We start from the raw sequence: 19,780 nt of genomic DNA, 5'->3' as shown, positions 1-19,780 counted from the left end.
GCCTGTCTAAATGATGAGGGGAAAACACCAGTGTGGAGGGAAGTGTTGATGATGTGAGTGAGTGCAGGTATAACTGCAGGAGAAATGGCTTGAAGGAGATGAGATGGAATAGGATCAAGCGGGCAAGTAGTAGGGTGATTAGAAAGGATGAGTTTTGAGACTTCTGCCTCAGAGAGTGAAGAGAAGGATGTAAATGAGTGTAAGTTTGCTGGTGATATGAGCTTGACTGATTGTGGTGTGGAAAATTGTGCACTAATGTGTTTCATTTTATTAATGAAAAACGTTGCAAAGTCGTCAGCTATTAGAGATGAAGACGGAGGGGGAGGAGGAGGACAAAGAAGTGAGGAAAATGATTTAAAAAGCATGCGAGAGTTAGACGAATTGTTCATTTTGTTATGGTAGTATGTTATTTTAGCAGTGGAGACATTAGCAGAGAAAGAAGATAGGAGTGACTGATACACATTAAGGTCAGTAGTATTTTTGGACTTGCGCCACACCCTTTTAGCAGCTCTAAGCTTAGAACGGTGTTCGCTCAGAACATCAGATAACTAAGGGGCAGAAGGGGTGTTAGGGGCTGGCCTGGAAGATAAGGAGCAAACAGTCTAAACAAGATGTAAGAGTGGAGCAGAAAGTATCAGTAGCACTGTTACCATCCAAAGATGTAAACAGTTTAGGGGAAGGAAGTGAAGATGAAACCATTGCAGATAGCCGGGAGGGTGAAAGTATGCATAGGTTACGTCGAAAGATGACATGTGGAGGGGTAAGTGATGTGTCAGGGACCATGTTGAGGTTAAGAGTGAGGAGGAAGTGATCCGACGTGTGCAGTGGAGTAACCAGAACATGATCAGTAGAGCAATGTCATGTATAAATAAGGTCCAGACGGTTGCCTGATTTGTGAGTAGGAGTAGTTGACACTCGGTTGAGATCAAAAGAGGCAAGCAGAGTGTGGAAATCACCAAACAGAGGTTTATCTAGATGGATGTTGAAATCTCCAAGCATAACTAGGGGAGTAAAGTTGCTTTGTAACGATTTGTTTTGTAAAAAGCGCTATACAAATAAACTTGAATTGAATTGAATTGAATTGAGTACCATCCTCAGAAAAGGTTGAGAGCAACACATCTAATTCATCCAAAAAGTTACCCAGTGGTCCTGGGGGTCGATAGACAACTACAAAATGTATTTTAAAAGGGTAGGTAACAGTAACTGAATGAGATTCCAAGGAGCTGTTGATACCCAAATATGGTAAAGGAGTAAATTTCCAATCATTAGAGATGAGCAGACCAGTACCTCCACCTCTTCCAGTCAAACGTGGGGAGTGGGAAAATGAGAAATTATTGGAGAGTGCTGCAGGTGTAGCAGTGTCCTCTGGTTTGATCCAGGTCTCTGTTAGGGCCATGAGATTAAGCTTTGAATGACTAATAATAGAAGTAATGAAATCGACTTTGTTTACAGCAGACTGGCAATTCCAGAGACCAATAGAAAAAGAAAGTAGTGTTTTAGCAGATATAGGCAAAGTGTGCAGGTTGTTAAGATTGTGCTGTCTACATTGTGTGATGTGTGGTTTGCGAGTGGTAGTGATAGTAGGGATCTGGAAACACATAGTAAGAATTAGTTATAAAAACTGAAATAGAAATGAAACAAGTAGAATAAAAAAAATTGTGGAGTCGCACGGTAGAATCGATGGTCTTTACACTCTTCGGTCTTTAAACGAGGAGGGCTTAACTGGAGGGCTGCCGCGGTATACTAATCTTTTTTAAACCCGACAAAACGGAAATTGAATTCAGCTGAACGCACTTTACTGTTTATCACAACAAAGGTCTAAGCAAGCGCACAACACTGACAACTTATGCGATAGAGTACGAGACCAAACGCAGCACATCTCAACACAGTGAACAAACAAGTGTTTCCTAGCAACGACAACTGCGCTTAACACTAAAGAGACAAGAAATAAATACACTTACGATCTGCTTTTAACTCCCGCTGATTTAACTGCTTCTCACAAAGGGTATTTCTTTACACTCTCTTGGCTGGCGCTTGAACGCACTTTACTGTTTATCACAACAAAGGTCTAAGCAAGCGCACAACACTGACAATGTATGCGATAGAGTACGAGACCAAACGCAGCACGTCGTATACATCTTACACATAACATACTAATATGCTTGTAATATCCAAATCCGTTAAAGGATTTTTAGGCTGCATTAATTAGGTAAACCGAAACTGGGGACATTTTCCATAACACCCGATGTACTTGCTACATCATTAGAAGAATGGCATCTATGCTAATATTAGTCTGTTTCTCTCTTATTCCGAGGTCACCGTAGCCACCAGATCCAGTCTGTATCCAGATCAGAGGGTCACTGCAGTCACCCGGATCCAGTACGTATCCAGACCAGATGGTGGATCAGCACCTAGAAAGGACCTCTACATCCCTGAAAGACAGCGGAGACCAGGACAACTAGAGCCCCAGATACAGATCCCCTGTAAAGACCTCGTCTCAGACGACCACGAGGACAAGACCCCAGGAAACAGATGATTCTTCAGAACAATCTGACCTTGCTGCAGTCTGGAATTGAACTGCTGGTTTCGTCTGGTCAGAGGAGAACTGTCCCCCCAACTGAGCCTGGTTTCTCCAAAGGTTTTTTTCTCCATTCTGTCACCGATGGAGTTTCGGTTCCTTGCCGCCGTCGCCTCTGGCTTGCTTAGTTGGGGTCACTTCATCTACAGCGATATCACTGACTTGATTGCAAATAAATGCATAGACACTATTTAAACTGAACAGAGAGGACATCACTGAATTTAATGATGAACTGCTTTGAACTGTCATTTTGCATTATTGACACACTGTTTTCCTAATGAATGTTGTTCAGTTGCTTTGAAGCAATGCATTTTGTTTAAAGCGCTATATAAATAAAGGTGACTTGACTTGATGGTAGAGTCAGAATTTAGCATAAACAGAATGAGAACATGGATCCATCATGCCTTGTTACCACTGTGCAGGCTGGTGGTGGTGTAATGGTGTGGGGGATGATTTCTTGGCACACTTTAGGCCCCTTAGTGCCAATTGGGCATCATTTAAATGCCCATGGCCTACCTGAGCATTGTTTCTGACCATGTCCATCCCTTTATGACCACCATGTACCCATCCTCTGATGGCCACTTTCAGCAGGATAATGCACCATGTCACAAAGCTCGAATCATTTCAAATCGAACCCAATAGAGCATCTTTGGGATGTGGTGGAACGGGAGCTTTGTGCGCTGGATGTACTTCCCACAAATCTCCGTCAACTGCAAGATGCTATCCTATCAATATGGATCAACATTTCTAAAGAATGCTTTCAACACCTTGTTGAATCAATGCCACGTAGAATTAAGGCAGTTCTGAAGGTGAAAGGGGGTCAGACACAGTATTAGGCTGCATTTACACTGCAAGTCTTGATGCCCAAATCCAATTTTCTGACAATATCTGATTTTTTTGACGACCCGTTTACATCATCTTTTAAAAGTGTCCCGTATCCGATTTTTGTATTTACACTATACACAGCTGAAACTACCAAACGTAGACGCTCTGACCCAGAAAAGGAAGTAAAACAGCACGAAATATAATGGTTGCAGATGCAAATAAAATTATACAGTGTTTTAAAACGGCGATTGCACGCAATCCACACGTTAGAACACACCAAGAGCTAAAATCAGATGTTTCTGAACTGTTTAAAGTAATAACATAATATATTCGCGGCAGCGCAACTGCCCGCGACCTCACCAGCCATGCTACCTTCAGCACCGCCACCAGCGACCTCACCAGCCACGCTACCTTCAGCCCCAGTGACAGGAGCGACCTCACCAGCCACGCTACCTTCAGCACCGCCACCAGTGACCTCACCAGCCACGGTACCTTCAGCCCCAGCGACTGGAGCGACCTCACCAGCCACGCTACCTTCAGCACCGCCACCAGTGACCTCACCAGCCACGCTACCTTCAGCCCCAGTGACAGGAGCAACCTCACCAGCCACGCTACCTTCAGCCCCAGGGACAGGAGCGACCTCACCAGCCACGCTACCTTCAGCACCGCCACCAACGACCTCACCAGCCACGCTACCTTCAGCCCCAGCGACAGGAGCGACCTCACCAGCCACGCTACCTTCAGCACCGCCACCAACGACCTCACCAGCCACGCTACCTTCAGCCCCAGTGACAAGAGCGACCTCACCAGCCACGCTACCTTCAACCCCAGTGACAGGAGCGACCTCACCAGCCACGCTACCTTCAGCCCCAGTGACAGGAGCAACCTCACCAGCCACGCTACCTTCAGCCCCAGGGACAGGAGCGACCTCACCAGCCACACTACCTTCAGCACCGCCACCAACGACCTCACCAGCCACGCTACCTTCAGCCCCAGCGACAGGAGCGACCTCACCAGCCACGCTACCTTCAGCACCGCCACCAACGACCTCACCAGCCACGCTACCTTCAGCCCCAGTGACAGGAGCGACCTCACCAGCCACGCCACCTTCAGCCCCAGTGACAGGAGCGACCTCACCAGCCACGCCACCTTCAGCCCCAGCGACAGGAGCGACCTCACCAGCCACGCTACCTTCAGCCCCAGTGACAGGAGCACCCTCACCAGCCACGCTACCTTCAGCACCGCCACCAGCGACCTCACCAGCCACGCTACCTTCAGCCCCAGCGACAGGAGCGACCTCACCAGCCACGCTACCTTCAGCACCGCCACCAGCGACCTCACCAGCCACGCTACCTTCAGCCCCAGCGACAGGAGCGACCTCACCAGCCACGCTACCTTCAGCACCGCCACCAGCGACCTCACCAGCCACGCTACCTTCAGCCCCAGCGACAGGAGCGACCTCACCAGCCACGCTACCTTCAGCACCTCCACCAGCAACCTCACCAGCCACGCTACCTTCAGCCCCAGTGACAGGAGCGACCTCACCAGCCACGCTACCTTCAGCACCGCCACCAGCGACCTCACCAGCCACGCTACCTTCAGCCCCAGCGACAGGAACGACCTCACCAGCCACGCTACCTTCAGCACCGCCACCAGCGACCTCACCAGCCACGCTACCTTCAGCCACGCAACCTTGAGCCCCAGTGACAGGAGCACCCTCACCAGCCACGCTACCTTCAGCACCGCCACCAGCGACCTCACCACCTTCAGCACCAGCGTCAGCAACACCCTCAACAACCATGCCACCTTCACCATCCATTTCAATCAACACAAGATCATCTTCCCAATCTTCATTCAGCTGAGCTGTGGTCGGGTGGATTATGCAAGTCACCAGGGAGACGTCGTTGATGGTCAGTTCGAACTCAGAACGATTAAGGAAATGTTCTTCAATGGACTTCAGATCGTTGGGTGAATGCTTTATGCCGTATTTGTCAAAGTAAGCAGTTAGGCATAAATCTGACAGAGTCAGCGAGTTATCTCCATGATGTGTCGTAAGAACAAGAATTCTGCCATAGGTTGACTTGTAGAAAGATGATCTTTGCATTAGTTTGCAAGATTCACATCTCTGTGTAATGGATTTTGGAATAAAATTATTCTGCGGGCTGTGGCACTTCTTACAGTGATGTCGGGCTATAATTTGAATACCGGAGATCGTCGTCTCGATCAGGTACGTCCAGTGGTGGGATTTCTTTAATTTTGCTGGATGGAGTTGTTGTTAAACTAATTTCTCCACTTTGCTCTCTTGTAGACAGATTTGACAATGAATATGATTTCGATGTTTGAATTTCAGAAATAAGGCTGTCCCAGAGCGTGAGCTTCATTTCTCCGGTCCCGTCGCTGACCCATATCTCCTTCAGTTCACACTCCTCTTTCTTGACCAGCACAATTTTGCTAACCGCTGCACGGGACATCACTTTTGCTTCCAGCTCACCTACCTGCAAGTATATAAAAACAAGATATAGCATAGGCTACTTACATTTTGTCTGGGCAAATACTTATTTTTCTTTTTTGAGTTTTTCGCAGGAGAAACGTTGTGTAGATACCATTCTACGTCCCAATCCTCCTCTCTACGTTTCGCAGGGCTGGCCATAGTTATCTCAGGTAGCTATTGCCTACTCTCTCCAGCATTCGATCGACAATGGTGCAGATACTCAGCCAGCAAAGTATAATATGACCTGATGTTATTGGTTAGTTACTTTGAACCTACATGATATCAAAGCAATGGTTTATTTGACCTTAACATGAAAGGTCTGCACAAGTTCTCTGGTAGGACTACCTATAACATCTGTGAATGTTGAAAAAAAGTAATTGATCTTAGACTCTCATTGCTGAACATGCAGACTTGTTATGTCTGATTCTAGTTGCTTTGATGTTAGATATTAAATCGTTGATTTAAAGCCTAGCCTATATATCAGAGCTATAATTTGTCAAACTATGGAATTATGGAAGTGTTTAACTAAATTTAAGTGACAGAACAAATATGCCCTACTTAAATGTTGAAATATTAATACAGCCTATCACAAAGTGATTATCTGCGAAAAACTGATTGCCGTCCGTGGGAGCGCGCACAATGTGGTAAAGCTGTATTGGCCCAGTTTTGATACCTATAGTATTTGCGAGCTATCTATTTTTGTGAGCTTATCTAAAGTTAGGACTATTTATACCTTTTAAAAGCATTCACTGTCACGGTGCGGAAGGGGGTGCAGAGGAAAGAACAGGTCTGGGTCCAAATGCAGGGAAGAAATTACTTTAATAAACAGGAACAAAAAGCCAAACAAGGCAAAAACAAAACATAACCAAATCACAGGGACACGAGCAGAAGCTACCGGAATGCAAAACACGAATGACAAGCAACAATTAACATAACACAGAGAGACAGAGTGGTGCGTGAGACAAGAATATATAGTCTGTGATAATGGGCAACAGCTCTGTGTGTGTGTGTGTGTGTGTGTGTGTGATTGAGTGACCAGGTGTGTGGAGTGAAGGTAGCAGGGGAGAAACACAGGTGGAGCAACTAAAACAATGATGAGCACATGGCACAAAACAGACACAACACTCACAGAAGACAATGACTACGTTTACAATCTGTTAAAATTCGGGTTATGGTCGGGATAAGGTCACTACTCGGGTTTCTGAAACATTCGGGATAACCCGTTTACAAGCGTGAGCAGAGAGAGTTACTCCTGTATACATGGAATGTGTAATCAGTCGCCAATATCCCGATGTAAACGGCGACGCACGGTTAGCGTCTGGACGTAAGACGCAATTTGCGTCATTTCCGATTCTTCTTCCTCTATCCAAAGACAACAACAACAGCAGCAGCAGCAGGCAGATAATGAATTTGGCGCTGGTACTCCAAAAGTGTGGTGTTGTGCAGCTTCTCGCCATGTTAACCTCGACTTGTTTACTTCCTTTATACTGCACGCGGGTTTTTTTTATGCGCCGTCTCTACTCAAAAGACCAAGAATCCTTGCGAATAGAACATGCGCAGAACACACATTTTGATGGGGATATGCTGAAACACGTTTACAAGACCAAATATTCGGATTAGAAAAGGGGTACCCCAGGTATAATATCCTGGTTTTTAAAAACAGATACAATTTTATATATATATATATATATATATATATATATATATATATAATTTTTTTTTTTTACTAGTAGGTGCATGACATTATAATTCATTAATGTAATTATATAAAGTGAAAATAAAGTGAACTGTCACATATTATACCCAAAAATTATCAATACAGTGGACTAATAGTGAAATTGATAAAAATAAAATAAAATTGGGAGCAACAATTATTCAGACACTTTGACCTGACCACGTTTTGCTTATGTGTTTTTTCCTGAATTGCTAATGCAACCTTTTCACACCAAAAGACTGAACAAAATGAAGCATTGCTTGGTAACTGGTCAACAAAGTGTTAATAGTTGTGTAAATATTGTCACACTAACAGTTGTCTGAAGTTTTGGTTGATTGTAATCCATTACATACCTTTATTTTAAAGTTATCTGAGTTTATCAAGATGAATTTTTTCTGACAGTTTAACTCTTGTTAATGTGAGAGTTCTTGTCATGTTTTATTACCATATTATAAACTATAGCAAATAAACTGTGATAATGTGAGAAATGTTGAAAGTGTCTGAATAAATTTTGGCTCGATTGAATATAAAATTGTTACATTGAAGACTATGCAGTGCTATTTTACATTTAATTAATAATTTCTGTACCGGACACCTACAAACTTTAACATTGTGTAAATAGCACAAATAAAATAGAACAAACATACAAATTAAACAATTTCAAACAGTTCACTTGTTTTCTTTTAGATGTCCATGTCCATTTTACACTAAGCATTCAGTAGCGACTGAATTCAGTTGTGAATATTAAATATTTTAACTACAGTGGTGTTAGGTATGATATCAGTCTGCATTGTTCATGGTGGGGTGGGACCCTTTGTGTTGGCCAGAAGGTTGTATTGACAGCTCTCAGGGATCCCTGCTCCACCTGTGAACATAATAGAGGTTTATGACACTGAACTGCATGACCAGCTGGACAAGGTAACATATAGATTTGACAGTTATACTGTTTTTGGTCTTTAAGATGTCAAAAGTTGAATCTGTAATGTAATTAACACCTTAAACTCAAGGGCAAAATTGCCTCTTTGTATGAGACAGGGGTAGCTGCAGCCTGGAGCAATGGGCGCGCCGAAAGGTAGGGGTGTGCCGAAAGGTTTCTCATTGGTGAAAGGAGATTTACTGCTGGCCAATCAGCAGTAAACATTTATGTAATTTCCTTAGACAAGGTGGCGGCGATAAGACGTGAGGTAATTATTCATCGTTTATACGTTTATCTATACTTTATAAACCACAAATATGTATATTAAGATAAGTTTGTTACAATACGATCATAATTTTTACTTTGCATTATATCTTGCAGCTTTAGTAATTAGTTTATTGTTGTTGACAGACATATGAAGAGTGAGACAAAACGATGACCGCATCGACGGCGAATCCTTCAGAGATGATAGTTTATATCTGCGTCCTTTTTGTACAAGAGAGTACAGAATACATCCTGTAAGTATAATAATGATTACCACCTCTGCTATTACAACTGTACTATGATCAATTCACAATCTGAAGACGATTAGACAAAATAAAAAAACTCTAATTTAGAGTTTGTTTCTACCTTTCTGCCAGGTGTCCAACTAATGCAGAGTATATTCAAGCTGCCAACACACTGATGTGAAGAACCCTTTCCAGAGAAATATAGAAAGAAATGACTGTGTAAGTTACAGTGTTTTTAAACCATTGATTTATCTCTATCAACATAATCACACACAATATTGTAGTAACAAGATGTTGTCTTTATTTGCTGGAAAATGACAATCAGTCAAGTTTGTGTTTTAAGCACATCTGACACATCCCGAAGCCTGAAATGTAAAGCAGAACGTGCTCCACTTGCAGGTTATTGAAGCATATGGAAGCACACTGACATATGCATAATTTATTTTTGCACTGTTAATCAATTTTATATTTTCACTTAGTGCAGGTTAATGTAAGGAAGATACTGTACTACAGATATTTAAATCTTTTTTGTATGTACTCCACTTCTTCACAGCCTGACCATCATCTTAATGTTTATGCAGTTCTATGTTTTTATTATTTTTTTTATATCTAGAGCGCATTGTTCAGTAAGTATTTAGATGTTTTTCACATCTGTCACGGTCTAACCATGATCTGTTTCTGTTGTTCTGATGAACGAAGCTTGTGTTGTGGAGGATTCAGTGTCTGTTGAGGATCATGTGAATGTGTTATAAAGTGAGTATCAGAAACACATCCAGACACATGGACTGTCAAAGACCACACGACAGGAATATGCTCCTGGAGACGCTGAGAAAGCATTGAAGGAATCTCTGTGGAGGATGTACTCAAAAAATACACATACTTCAGGACACCTGCTGGAGTGAGTATATTAAAGAAAAAACTCATCAACTGTAAAATATAGTTTTCGGGTAATATTATTCTGTACCTTTTTAGCCCATCTGTAAAAAATGTAAAGCAATAGTTTTAGAAAACAATGTAGGATTTATCAGTGTATACAAGAAGATGAAATGCATGGTATATTGTGAAGCTTATACATTAGCTTCTGATTGTTTCTGCAGTTCTGCAATAGCTACGCTGTCTGAGCCAAAGAGGATGCAACAGAATCTGATGAATCTGAAAAGTGTTTTCTTTTTTTCTCTTTATTATTATTATTATTATTATTATTATTGTTGTTGTTGTTGTTCTTTTTATTTTTTTATTTTATTAAAGGGGGACCCGGCTACACCTTTCCTAGCATACACCTGATGGATACTGACTGTAAAATGTCAATCATAGTTCGAGGGCTCAGTGAGGTGACAGAAGATGGAGATGTGTGCCAGTGCACCAGCTTTGATGAAGCTTCATAACAGCCTTCTGGATGTATCCTGCTTTCAACATTGCATATCCACCACACCTAAGAAAGACACCGACTTTCCTTCAGAAGCACATTGTGAACATTAGAAGATGGAGACAAGCACTGTCAGTAACTTTACTCTGAATGATTAGCCTTCTTGTATTAGATCCTCATGCCTTGACTGTACCATTGCCCAAAGTGCACTCGAAGCACATTCACTCTTGTGAAGTTAACCCAACATGTTGGAGTGGTACATGCACATGAACCAAATAGCTTGCTCTATTCTTTTTCTATTCTATCTGTTTTCTTTTCATTTATTATATTATTTAAAAGCCTTTGTTAAGTGTACTGTGTTAAGCTAACTGAGACTTGTTATAGCTCTTATATCATTGCTCTTTTTGTTGTTTTTGATTGCTTCAACTCTGTCCTCATTTGTAAGTCGATTTGAATAAAAGCGTCTGCTAAATGAATAAATGTAAATATTAGTATAACCTGTGGTATAGATGAGTGCCAGTCAACTTTTTTTCTGATTCCATTCTTTTAGAAACCATGCACAGGAAGCATATGTACTTTTGTTACTCAGTGAAGAGTCAGTAGTACAGTTGTATTATAATATAATGGAGGAGGGTCTGGCTGCAGACTTGCAGTCTCAGACTCTTGCGCTTCTTTTTTATTGGATATTTTATTCTACTTATTGGTTACTTGTTTGAATCTTGTTTTCTCTTGTGTAGGTATGGTTGACTGGAAATCTATCAGTCCAGATGTAAGGAAGACACACAGAGTGGAGCTGGAGCTCAGCAGATGTGATGGATGTAGATACTGTGGCCTTGGAAAGAAGGGCATCTTCACAGCTTTCTATTCAGACAAAGAGTTTGCTGGATTCTGTTCTATGGACTGCTACTACAGAATGAATGAATGAATGGTTTATCTATCTATCTATCTATCTATCTATCTATCTTTTTACTTGAATTGGTGACTGAAACTGAAGCTAAATAAAACTTTTAGTGGATAAACCTGTGTCTGTTTGCTTAATTGGTCAATGTAACTTAAAACAATGTTACTAAACTCTTCTGACTAATATTTAAATGTATTCGTTTTTAAATTTTTACAAATTTTTCTCTATCAGGCAAAACCTAGTTTTCTAGTGTAACACTTTACAATAAAGTTTCATTTGTTGACTGATGTATTAACTAACATTAACTATTAGCAATACATTTGATACAGTATTTATTAAACTTTGTTAGTTAATAAACATACAGCTGTACGTTGTTTGTTCTTGTTAGTTCACTAATGTTAACATATACAGCTGACTTTAACTTAAGAACAGCAAGTGCGACTAACCATGTTAAGAGACGTTTGTATTCTCAAAAATAATTGTAATCTGTTTTTGATTATTGATAAACTAAGACCTAAACGTGGTGATGATGTCAGTAAGATGTTTTGAAGGTACTTTCGAAAGTAATTTAAAATAATATTATTTAGATCATTAACGCTGTTTTTACACTGGATGAATTTCAATTGGTTTTATAGGATTATGTGTTTAATTTATCACTTTCTATTAATCTATGGGCCAATAGCGATTAAGAGTATGGCTCACCTTTAGGCGGAACAGACAGTTTTCGCTAAACATTTTGCCACGCCCCCTACCTTTCTTTCCACCAATAAGAAACCTTTTGACACGCCCACATTTTGCCACGCCCATTGCTCCAGGCTGCAGTTACCCCTACTTTGTATTGTGCTATTTTTTTTAAATGGGTGCGGAGGGGTATGCTCTTGGTCTGTTGAGGAGCTATATGTGACCGAGTGAATAAGGATTCAGGGGTGGGGCGTGTATATTTGATTTAACGTGGTTAGTGCGAGTGTTGGATGCCATGTTTAAACTATAGCAACGAGCTGTGTCACCCAGTCTATATTTCACTCTTGGATGACAGCAGAGGTATGTGTGTGTGTGTGTGTGTGTGTTAGATTGTTAGGTTTGTCTCATTGTTAACATATTATGTGTAATATTGGATTATCTAACAATTCTGAGGTTGAATGTTTATGATGTATGGCATTTGCGTTATAAGTGGTTTATTTGGATTTGTATTTCAGATACTAATATGGTTTGTTTGGTATTTATGTTTGTTTTGTTTTTATTCGGCAGATCTTTCTTTGTGGAGTCCTATACATATGGACCTCACACATCTAGGCCCTGCTGTTTTGTTTATGATTTAATTTTGTTATATAAATCTTAAGTTTATGGCTATATATTGATTGTTTTGTTTGCTTGTTTTGACTTGTTATTATCTCTTTGATAATTTATTTTATTATTTGAGTTTGGATTGGTGATGTGTAAAAAGTTTTAATTCATATGTTTTGTGTCTTAGGAGCCAGCCTGTGTGGAAGATCTTTCCTCCGGGGTCATGGGCCTTTCCTGCACTGCATGTGTATTGATTTGGGAGTGTGGAGTGGTTTGTATTAGTCACTACACTTTTCTTTTAAAGTGGTATTGTTAACCTTCTTGAAAACTGTGCACGTGTGGTGTGTGTTCTTAGCGCGGCGAATCCGTGTTCAGTGAATTTCTCTCTCTTCACACAGGCTTGGCTCCTATTGTAAGACTGGTGGGCTGTGATTTTTAGTAATTGACCTTACCTGTATATTTAATAAATTCTTTTAGAATATTCTCAAACTTGATTCAGAGGTTTATAACTCTTTGTCAATAAAGGTATTGAGCTGGATAGTCACGTCTCGTTTTTTTTTTCTATCAAGAACTGTCTATTTTCGTGGTTACAAACCCCAGGTGGCGTAGTCGGGACCAAGTGTGATTTACATATAGATGGATGTTTTATAAATGTGGACATATTAAACATTTAAAATTTGCACATCTAAAGGACATTTTTGTAACAACAACTACAATAACAAGAGGCCCTTATGTCAACAAGTTATTGGTTCATTACATTAGCATGTACTTTCAGTCAACAGTGAATAATATTTATACCAGATGTCACTGTCATGAAGGTATGCTAAAACAAATTTAAAAAAAAACTTTTGTATGTTCATCATAGTCATTTATTGTACTACATTAGCCATTATGTATCTATTTTGGACTAGGATAACAGTTCACATTACCAGCAACAAAAGGTTATTTCAAATAAAACCTCTTCTCTTACTAACTTTTAGATCCAGAGGACAGAAACCATTACGGAGGCACACACACAGGGATGTTGGAAGCTTCAAACTGTCTCCACACGCTCGGTGCCTTAAGCAAGGTTTCAACCCTCGAAGAACGTCAGGATCTTATCAATGCAGCACTAACATACTATCTAAAGGGAATGATAGAGATGTCTCTCAAACAGTAAGATTACATGTTTGGTCACCCATTTTTTCTGAATATTAATAAAGGTGTTAAAATAAAAGGTAAGAACAACGTACACTGTAGGGGTCAAGTTTTCATAAATGTGTTACTTGTACATGTCACAAGGTGACGATCTTTAGGGGCGGAACCAAAATTCCGCCCGGACCGGAAAAACAGAACAAACAGAACTTCCGGTAGCGCCGTAAGAGGGAAAATCAGGGAATTCGATGCACCTGTGCCTAGTTAGGGACAGCGGTTGGTGATTGGAGGATACGCTGGACAAGGCAGTACTTAAGGCCAAGTTATTTCACAGTCTGGGAGCTCTTTCTGGTGTGTGTGAAGCACTGTGTCGTGCCTGTCTTGGTGCGCTGCTGGTGGCTGTCTAACTCTCTCTCTCTCTCTCTCTCTCTCTCCCTCAGGCTGGAATTGTATGATTGTGAAGACATCGCGAACCTTAAAGGTTGAGAAGTGAACGGATTATACGGCGAATTGAGACGACGTGAAAAAGGGGATTGGAAGCGGCATTGATGTGAGTACTAAGAGCAAGCCGAAAGTGCCCTGTATATTGACCTGGCGTTGTGTAGATCTCTCCAGGAGGAGGAGGGCGGCCCTACCCCTAATATAGCGTGGTGGGAGAGCCGAAGGAATACTTATTGAAGTAGTCACAACGACGACATCACTAGCTAGGCCGCATATTCCATCGCCAGATCCGAACCAAGCGAAGTGAAGGAAGACGGGTGTCCTTTTCGTACACTGAGTGTGGTGGGTGAGTCTTCGTGCTGTGAAAACCTATAATTTTGACGTGGTGCTGTATATTGCTGTGGGTTGCTGTGTATTGCCGTGTGTCCTGTCAGATAAACCCCCGCCTTCACGCACTTCGTCGCGGGAGGACAAGGAGACTGCTGGTTCTAGCCTAGTTCAGTACAGTATATGTTGTGAGCGTGCTTCAGATCTCCGGAGATAGCACGGTACGCTGTGTTCAGCCCAGAGGTGAGAGCCATTCAAAGCAAACTAACTGTGCTTTGTGTCCAATCTGATACCTGTGGAGAGTGAAGGAAAGAGAGAGTGAGTAACACAAGGAGAAACAGAGGAAACCTGTACGTACAGTACGCTGTGTCCAGCCCAGAGGTGAGAGCCATTCAAAGCAAACTAACTGTGCTATTGTGCTCAAGTTGATACCTGTGGAGAGTGAAGGAAAGAGAGAGTGAGTAACACAAGGAGAAACAGAGGAAACCTGTACTTCCAGTACGCTGTGTTCAGCCCAGAGGTGAGAGTCATTCAAAGCAAACTAACTGTGCTATTGTGCCCAAGTTGATACCTGTGGAGAGAAAAGGAGAGAGAGTGAATAACACGAGGAGGAATAGAGCGAACCCTGTACTTACAGTACGTTGTGTCCAGCCCAGAGGTGAAAGCCATCCAAAGCAGAGTAACTGTGTTTTGTGTCCAAGTTGATACCTGTAGAGAGGAGGAGAGAGAGTGGATAACGCGAGGAGAAATAGAGCGAAACCTGTACTTACAGTACGCTGTGTCCAGCCCAGAGGTGAGAGCCATTCAAAGCAAACTAACTGTGCTATTGTGCCCAAGTTGATACCTGTGGAGAGAAAAGGAGAGAGAGTGGGTAACACGAGGAGAGACCGAGGAAACCTGTACTTACGCCGCTGCCTGTGGAGAAAGAGAAAGCGAGTGAGCACCCAAGGAACGAACTGTGTGAACCAGTACTTACTGTGAGCTGCAATCAGCGAAGAGGTGAGAGCAAAACCAAGCCGAATTAACTGTGCCTTTGTGTCCCAGCCGTTGCCTGTGGAGGAAGAGAAAGAGAGTGAGCACCCCGAGAACGAACTGTGTGAACCAGTACTTACCGTGAGTTGTATTCAGCGAAGAGGAGGAAGAAGGAGGGCGCTACGGATACCTAAGACTCTGGCCGGGCCCCGAGTCCCACGCCCCGGATCCCCGTGGCCCCCTTGCTCCCTGACCTCTTCCCGGCCATAGCCCATCTGGAGGGCCGAGTCAGAGTTTAGTTTTAATTGCCCTTTCCCTATTCCCCAAGCTATTTTTAAATATTTAAATAAAGATTGTTTTATCACTTACTTGTTCTCGTGTTGTTTGGCCATTGGGTTGGCTTTGGGGACCTCCTCGAGGTGGAAGTTGAGAAGGGGTGTGGCTTAGTCAAAGCATAGCCCGCCCCTGGGTGTGACATACACTTGTGTTGCATATTAAATATAGAACTCTACCGATGATTAAGAAATTTTTTATTCTGACAGTATATGTACTTATCTGATTAAAAGACTTAAAGAAGAACTGGAGACATTGAGGTGCTAAATGCCATAAAGGAGCACTCTTCCATTATGGAGGAACTCTTTTGTGGTGGTCCACTCACCCTGTCAGCTGCCTCCTTGCTGGACCTCTTCACGATACATTACTCCCCGAGAGGAACTGACAAGAGCCTTGGAGGAGGTGGCAGTTGGTCACTGACTGGATTGGATTATTGGAGTTGAAAGTTAGTCCATGTCATTTTACTTTTACCACATAGTTGTGTTATTGATTTTATTGGCAAGGTATTCTATTAAGCAGAGATGTGCCTGGAGTGTACCGCCAATTTTGGAAAATGTTGTGTTTTCTTACAGTGCCCTTAAAGAAACATGATAGGTCTTACTATGGTAGGTTACTACATCGTCTGTAGGTATGTTATATATCATTTATCACATGAAACTAGTGAAGACAAATGACTGACAGGACAATTTTAGAGGTTTTGCAGAACATATACAGTATTGTTCAAAATAATAGCAGTACAATGTGACTTACCAGAATAATCAAGGTTTTTAGTATATTTTCTATTGCTACGTGGCAAACAAGTTACCAGTAGGTTCAGTAGATTGTCAGAAAACAAACAAGACCCAGCATTCATGATATGCACGCTTTTAAGGCTGTGCAATTGGGCAATTAGTTGAAAGGGGTGTGTTCAAAAAAATAGCAGTGTCTACCTTTGACTGTACAAACTCAAAACTATTTTGTACAAACATTTTTTTTTTCTGGGATTTAGCAATCCTGTGAATCACTAAACTAATATTTAGTTGTATGACCACAGTTTTTTAAAACTGCTTGACATCTGTGTGGCATGGAGTCAACCAACTTGTGGCACCTCTCAGCTGTTATTCCACTCCATGATTCTTTAACAACATTCCACAATTCATTCACATTTCTTGGTTTTGCTTCAGAAACAGCATTTTTGATATCACCCCACAAGTTCTCAATTGGATTAAGGTCTGGAGATTGGGCTGGCCACTCCATAACATTAATTTTGTTGGTTTGGAACCAAGACTTTGCCCGTTTACTAGTGTGTTTTGGGTCATTGTCTTGTTGAAACAACCATTTCAAGGGCATGTCCTCTTTAGCATAGGGCAACATGACCTCTTCAAGTATTTTAACATATGCAAACTGATCCATGATCCCTGGTATGCGATAAATAGGCCCAACACCATAGTAGGAGAAACATGCCCATATCATGATGCTTGCACCTCCATGCTTCACTGTCTTCACTGTGTACTGTGGCTTGAATTCAGAGTTTGGGGTTCGTCTCACAAACTGCCTGTGGCCCTTGGACCCAAAAAGAACAATTTTACTCTCATCAGTCCACAAAATGTTCCTCCATTTCTCTTTAGGCCAGTTGATGTGTTCTTTGGCAAATTGTAACCTCTTCTGCACATGCCTTTTTTTTAACAGAGGGACTTTGCGGGGGATTCTTGAAAATAGATTAGCTTCACACAGACGTCTTCTAACTGTCACAGTACTTACAGGTAACTCCAGACTGTCTTTGATCATCCTGGAGGTGATCATTGGCTGAGCCTTTGCCATTCTGGTTATTCTTCTATCCATTTTGATGGTTGTCTTCCGTTTTCTTCCACGTCTCTCTGGTTTTGCTCTCCATTTTAAGGCATTGGAGATCATTTTAGCTGAACAGCCTATCATTTTTTGCACCTCTTTATAGGTTTTCCCCTCTCTAATCAACTTTTTAATCAAAGTACGCTGTTCTTCTGAACAATGTCTTGAACGACCCATTTTCTTCAGCTTTCAAATGCATGTTCAACAAGTGTTGGCTTCATCCTTAAATAGGGGCCACCTGATTCACACCTGTTTCTTCACAAAATTGATGACCTCAGTGATTGAATGCCACACTGCTATTTTTTTGAACACACCCCTTTCAACTAATTCAACTAATTGCCCAATTGCACAGCCTTAAGAGCGTGCATATCATGAATGCTGGGTCTCATTTGTTTTCTGAGAATCTACTGAACCTACTGGTAACTTGTTTGCCACGTAGCAATAAAAAAATATACGATATATTATTCTGGTTAGTCACATTGTACTGCTATTATTTTGAACAATACTGTATAAAACTCCTCCCAAAAACACAAATAATAGATTTCAGGGTTATAATGGGAATTGTAATGGTTTTTATGTAAACTATAATGTTGTCTATTTGAAGGATTCAATTAATATGTTAAAATGTTAACATAATGTAATAATTGTATAAATGTTGTTAGGGTTAGGGGTTTTTAGGGTTAGTCTGGTTTGGTCTAACCCTAATTTTCAGTGACTGTTCTTTATTCTTGACTTTAGGGCTCGCTAAATTCCAAAATGCCTGTTTATCCTTTGGGCAGGCATACTTCAGCTTTTGGTAGCTCAAAATAGATGCAACTAGCCTGAACAAAAATGACATGGGCTGAACTTCACTGTTTGAAAATTATGTTTTGTTAAAACAAGTCAAGAGAATAGGGCTGCGATGAGGCTATAATTATTGAAAAGCCTCTTAGAAACACTAGTGAAATGAAATAAATTGATAAAGCGTAGTGAAATTCATTCATACGCATGACTGAAATAATTAAATATTTCAGTAGATGATGAGAGCTTATTTCACTTCAAATGGAAACGGTCAACACTTCCATTTAATTTGGCGCGTCTCACAAACCCTTCAATGGCGATTAGTCCTAAGTTTTCTGTGGGTATTAATATTTTAAACAACATTTAACCGTCGTCAAGTGCAATTCTGAGAGTGTGTCGAAACGGAGCTCAGGACCGCCCAACCGAATAACAGAAACGCCGCCCTGCTCTTTAATGACTGAGCACATTGATTCCAATGACGTGCACTCCACAGAAGCGTTGCATCTTTAATTGTCGAACACATTGTTTCTTTCGAATGTACGCACACTCAAACCTTTAATAACCGTGCTCGACGTTCTGACTGTACATCTACCGGCAGCGCACAGCATCTGCCATCACTAAATTACATTATATTTGTCCCATCTTGTCATCAATATATATATATATACTGACTTCATCTTGGACCACTAAATAAATAGACTGCTACTGTTATGCAAGTATGAGGGCTAGATTATTTAGTGTAGAGGACATTTCAAGGGTGATAAAGTGATAGAAAATATTTATTTTCATACATTTTAAATGTGCAAAAATGTGGAAACCAATCATTGCATCACACCATCTCCTGACTGCATTAGTGGTCGACTGATATATTGGCATCGGCCGATAAGTTTTTCTTCTTGGTCGATGTGTTCGAGGCAGGGCTTTTATTTTGACAGTGCAGAGAGCTGCAGCGTCTGAACACACAGTGCTAACTCTCTCTCGATCGTCGTCGTTATTAACAGTTCTGTCTAATACTACAGAAAGAAGGAATTAATGTACACAGAAAGTATGATAAGGATTGCTTTTACATTAGGCATATTAGTAATAGAAAGGCAAACATTTCAATACTTTATCGTTTGCCTTCTGCATTAAGCAAATATGGATTTATATAATTTAAACAAATCTTTGAATGACTAATGAACATTTATTTTCACAAACCTTGCAAACTTAGTTGAATCTATCTGTGAGATCTTGTGAAATGTGTCACTGTCATATTCATGCCATTTGCACTGTGTGTAAAATGTGTACCCTGAGTCTATATGAAAAATATGATTCCCAGTGCACACACACTTCCCCAAATACTTGATTACAGTGTTTACTTTCTTTTTAATTATATTCGTATT

General features: G+C 41.2%; 1 protein-coding gene and 2 long non-coding RNA genes across 4 annotated transcripts; 2 read left to right on the top strand and 1 right to left on the bottom strand.

The window, feature by feature from the left end:
• Positions 1 to 695: 695 nt before the first annotated feature.
• Positions 696 to 1,600, bottom strand: LOC127969711 (uncharacterized). The gene has a single exon (XM_052571772.1). It carries the CDS (start codon positions 1,598 to 1,600, stop codon positions 968 to 970), a length of 633 nt encoding a protein of 210 aa, XP_052427732.1. The 3' UTR covers positions 696 to 967.
• A 6,211-nt stretch (positions 1,601 to 7,811) lies between these two features.
• LOC127969998 (uncharacterized) lies at positions 7,812 to 11,500 on the top strand. Of its 2 annotated transcripts, XR_008156471.1 has the most exons (6): positions 7,812 to 8,792; positions 8,936 to 9,042; positions 9,166 to 9,252; positions 9,733 to 9,931; positions 10,282 to 10,530; positions 11,137 to 11,500. It is a non-coding gene; the product is annotated as an uncharacterized LOC127969998 (long non-coding RNA). The 2 variants fall into 2 exon arrangements; XR_008156468.1 differs by having other exon boundaries at positions 7,824 to 9,042; positions 11,137 to 11,498.
• Positions 11,501 to 13,931: 2,431 nt separating this feature from the next.
• Positions 13,932 to 15,826, top strand: LOC127970049 (uncharacterized). The gene is made up of 3 exons (XR_008156489.1): positions 13,932 to 14,069; positions 14,159 to 14,729; positions 15,007 to 15,826. It is a non-coding gene; the product is annotated as an uncharacterized LOC127970049 (long non-coding RNA).
• The last annotated feature ends 3,954 nt before the right edge of the window (positions 15,827 to 19,780 follow it).

This window comes from Carassius gibelio, chromosome A4 (genome assembly GCF_023724105.1).
Source record: "Carassius gibelio isolate Cgi1373 ecotype wild population from Czech Republic chromosome A4, carGib1.2-hapl.c, whole genome shotgun sequence".
Lineage (NCBI taxonomy): Eukaryota > Metazoa > Chordata > Actinopteri > Cypriniformes > Cyprinidae > Carassius > Carassius gibelio.
The sequence above is the reverse complement of the archived record's forward strand: the minus strand, read 5'-3'. Positions and strand labels throughout refer to the sequence as shown.

What these genes read in the sequence shown, in the direction of transcription:
- LOC127969711 (XM_052571772.1), bottom strand. Translation starts at nt 1,600, where the DNA reads ATGTGTTTCCAGATCCCTACTATCACTACCACTCGCAAACCACACATC.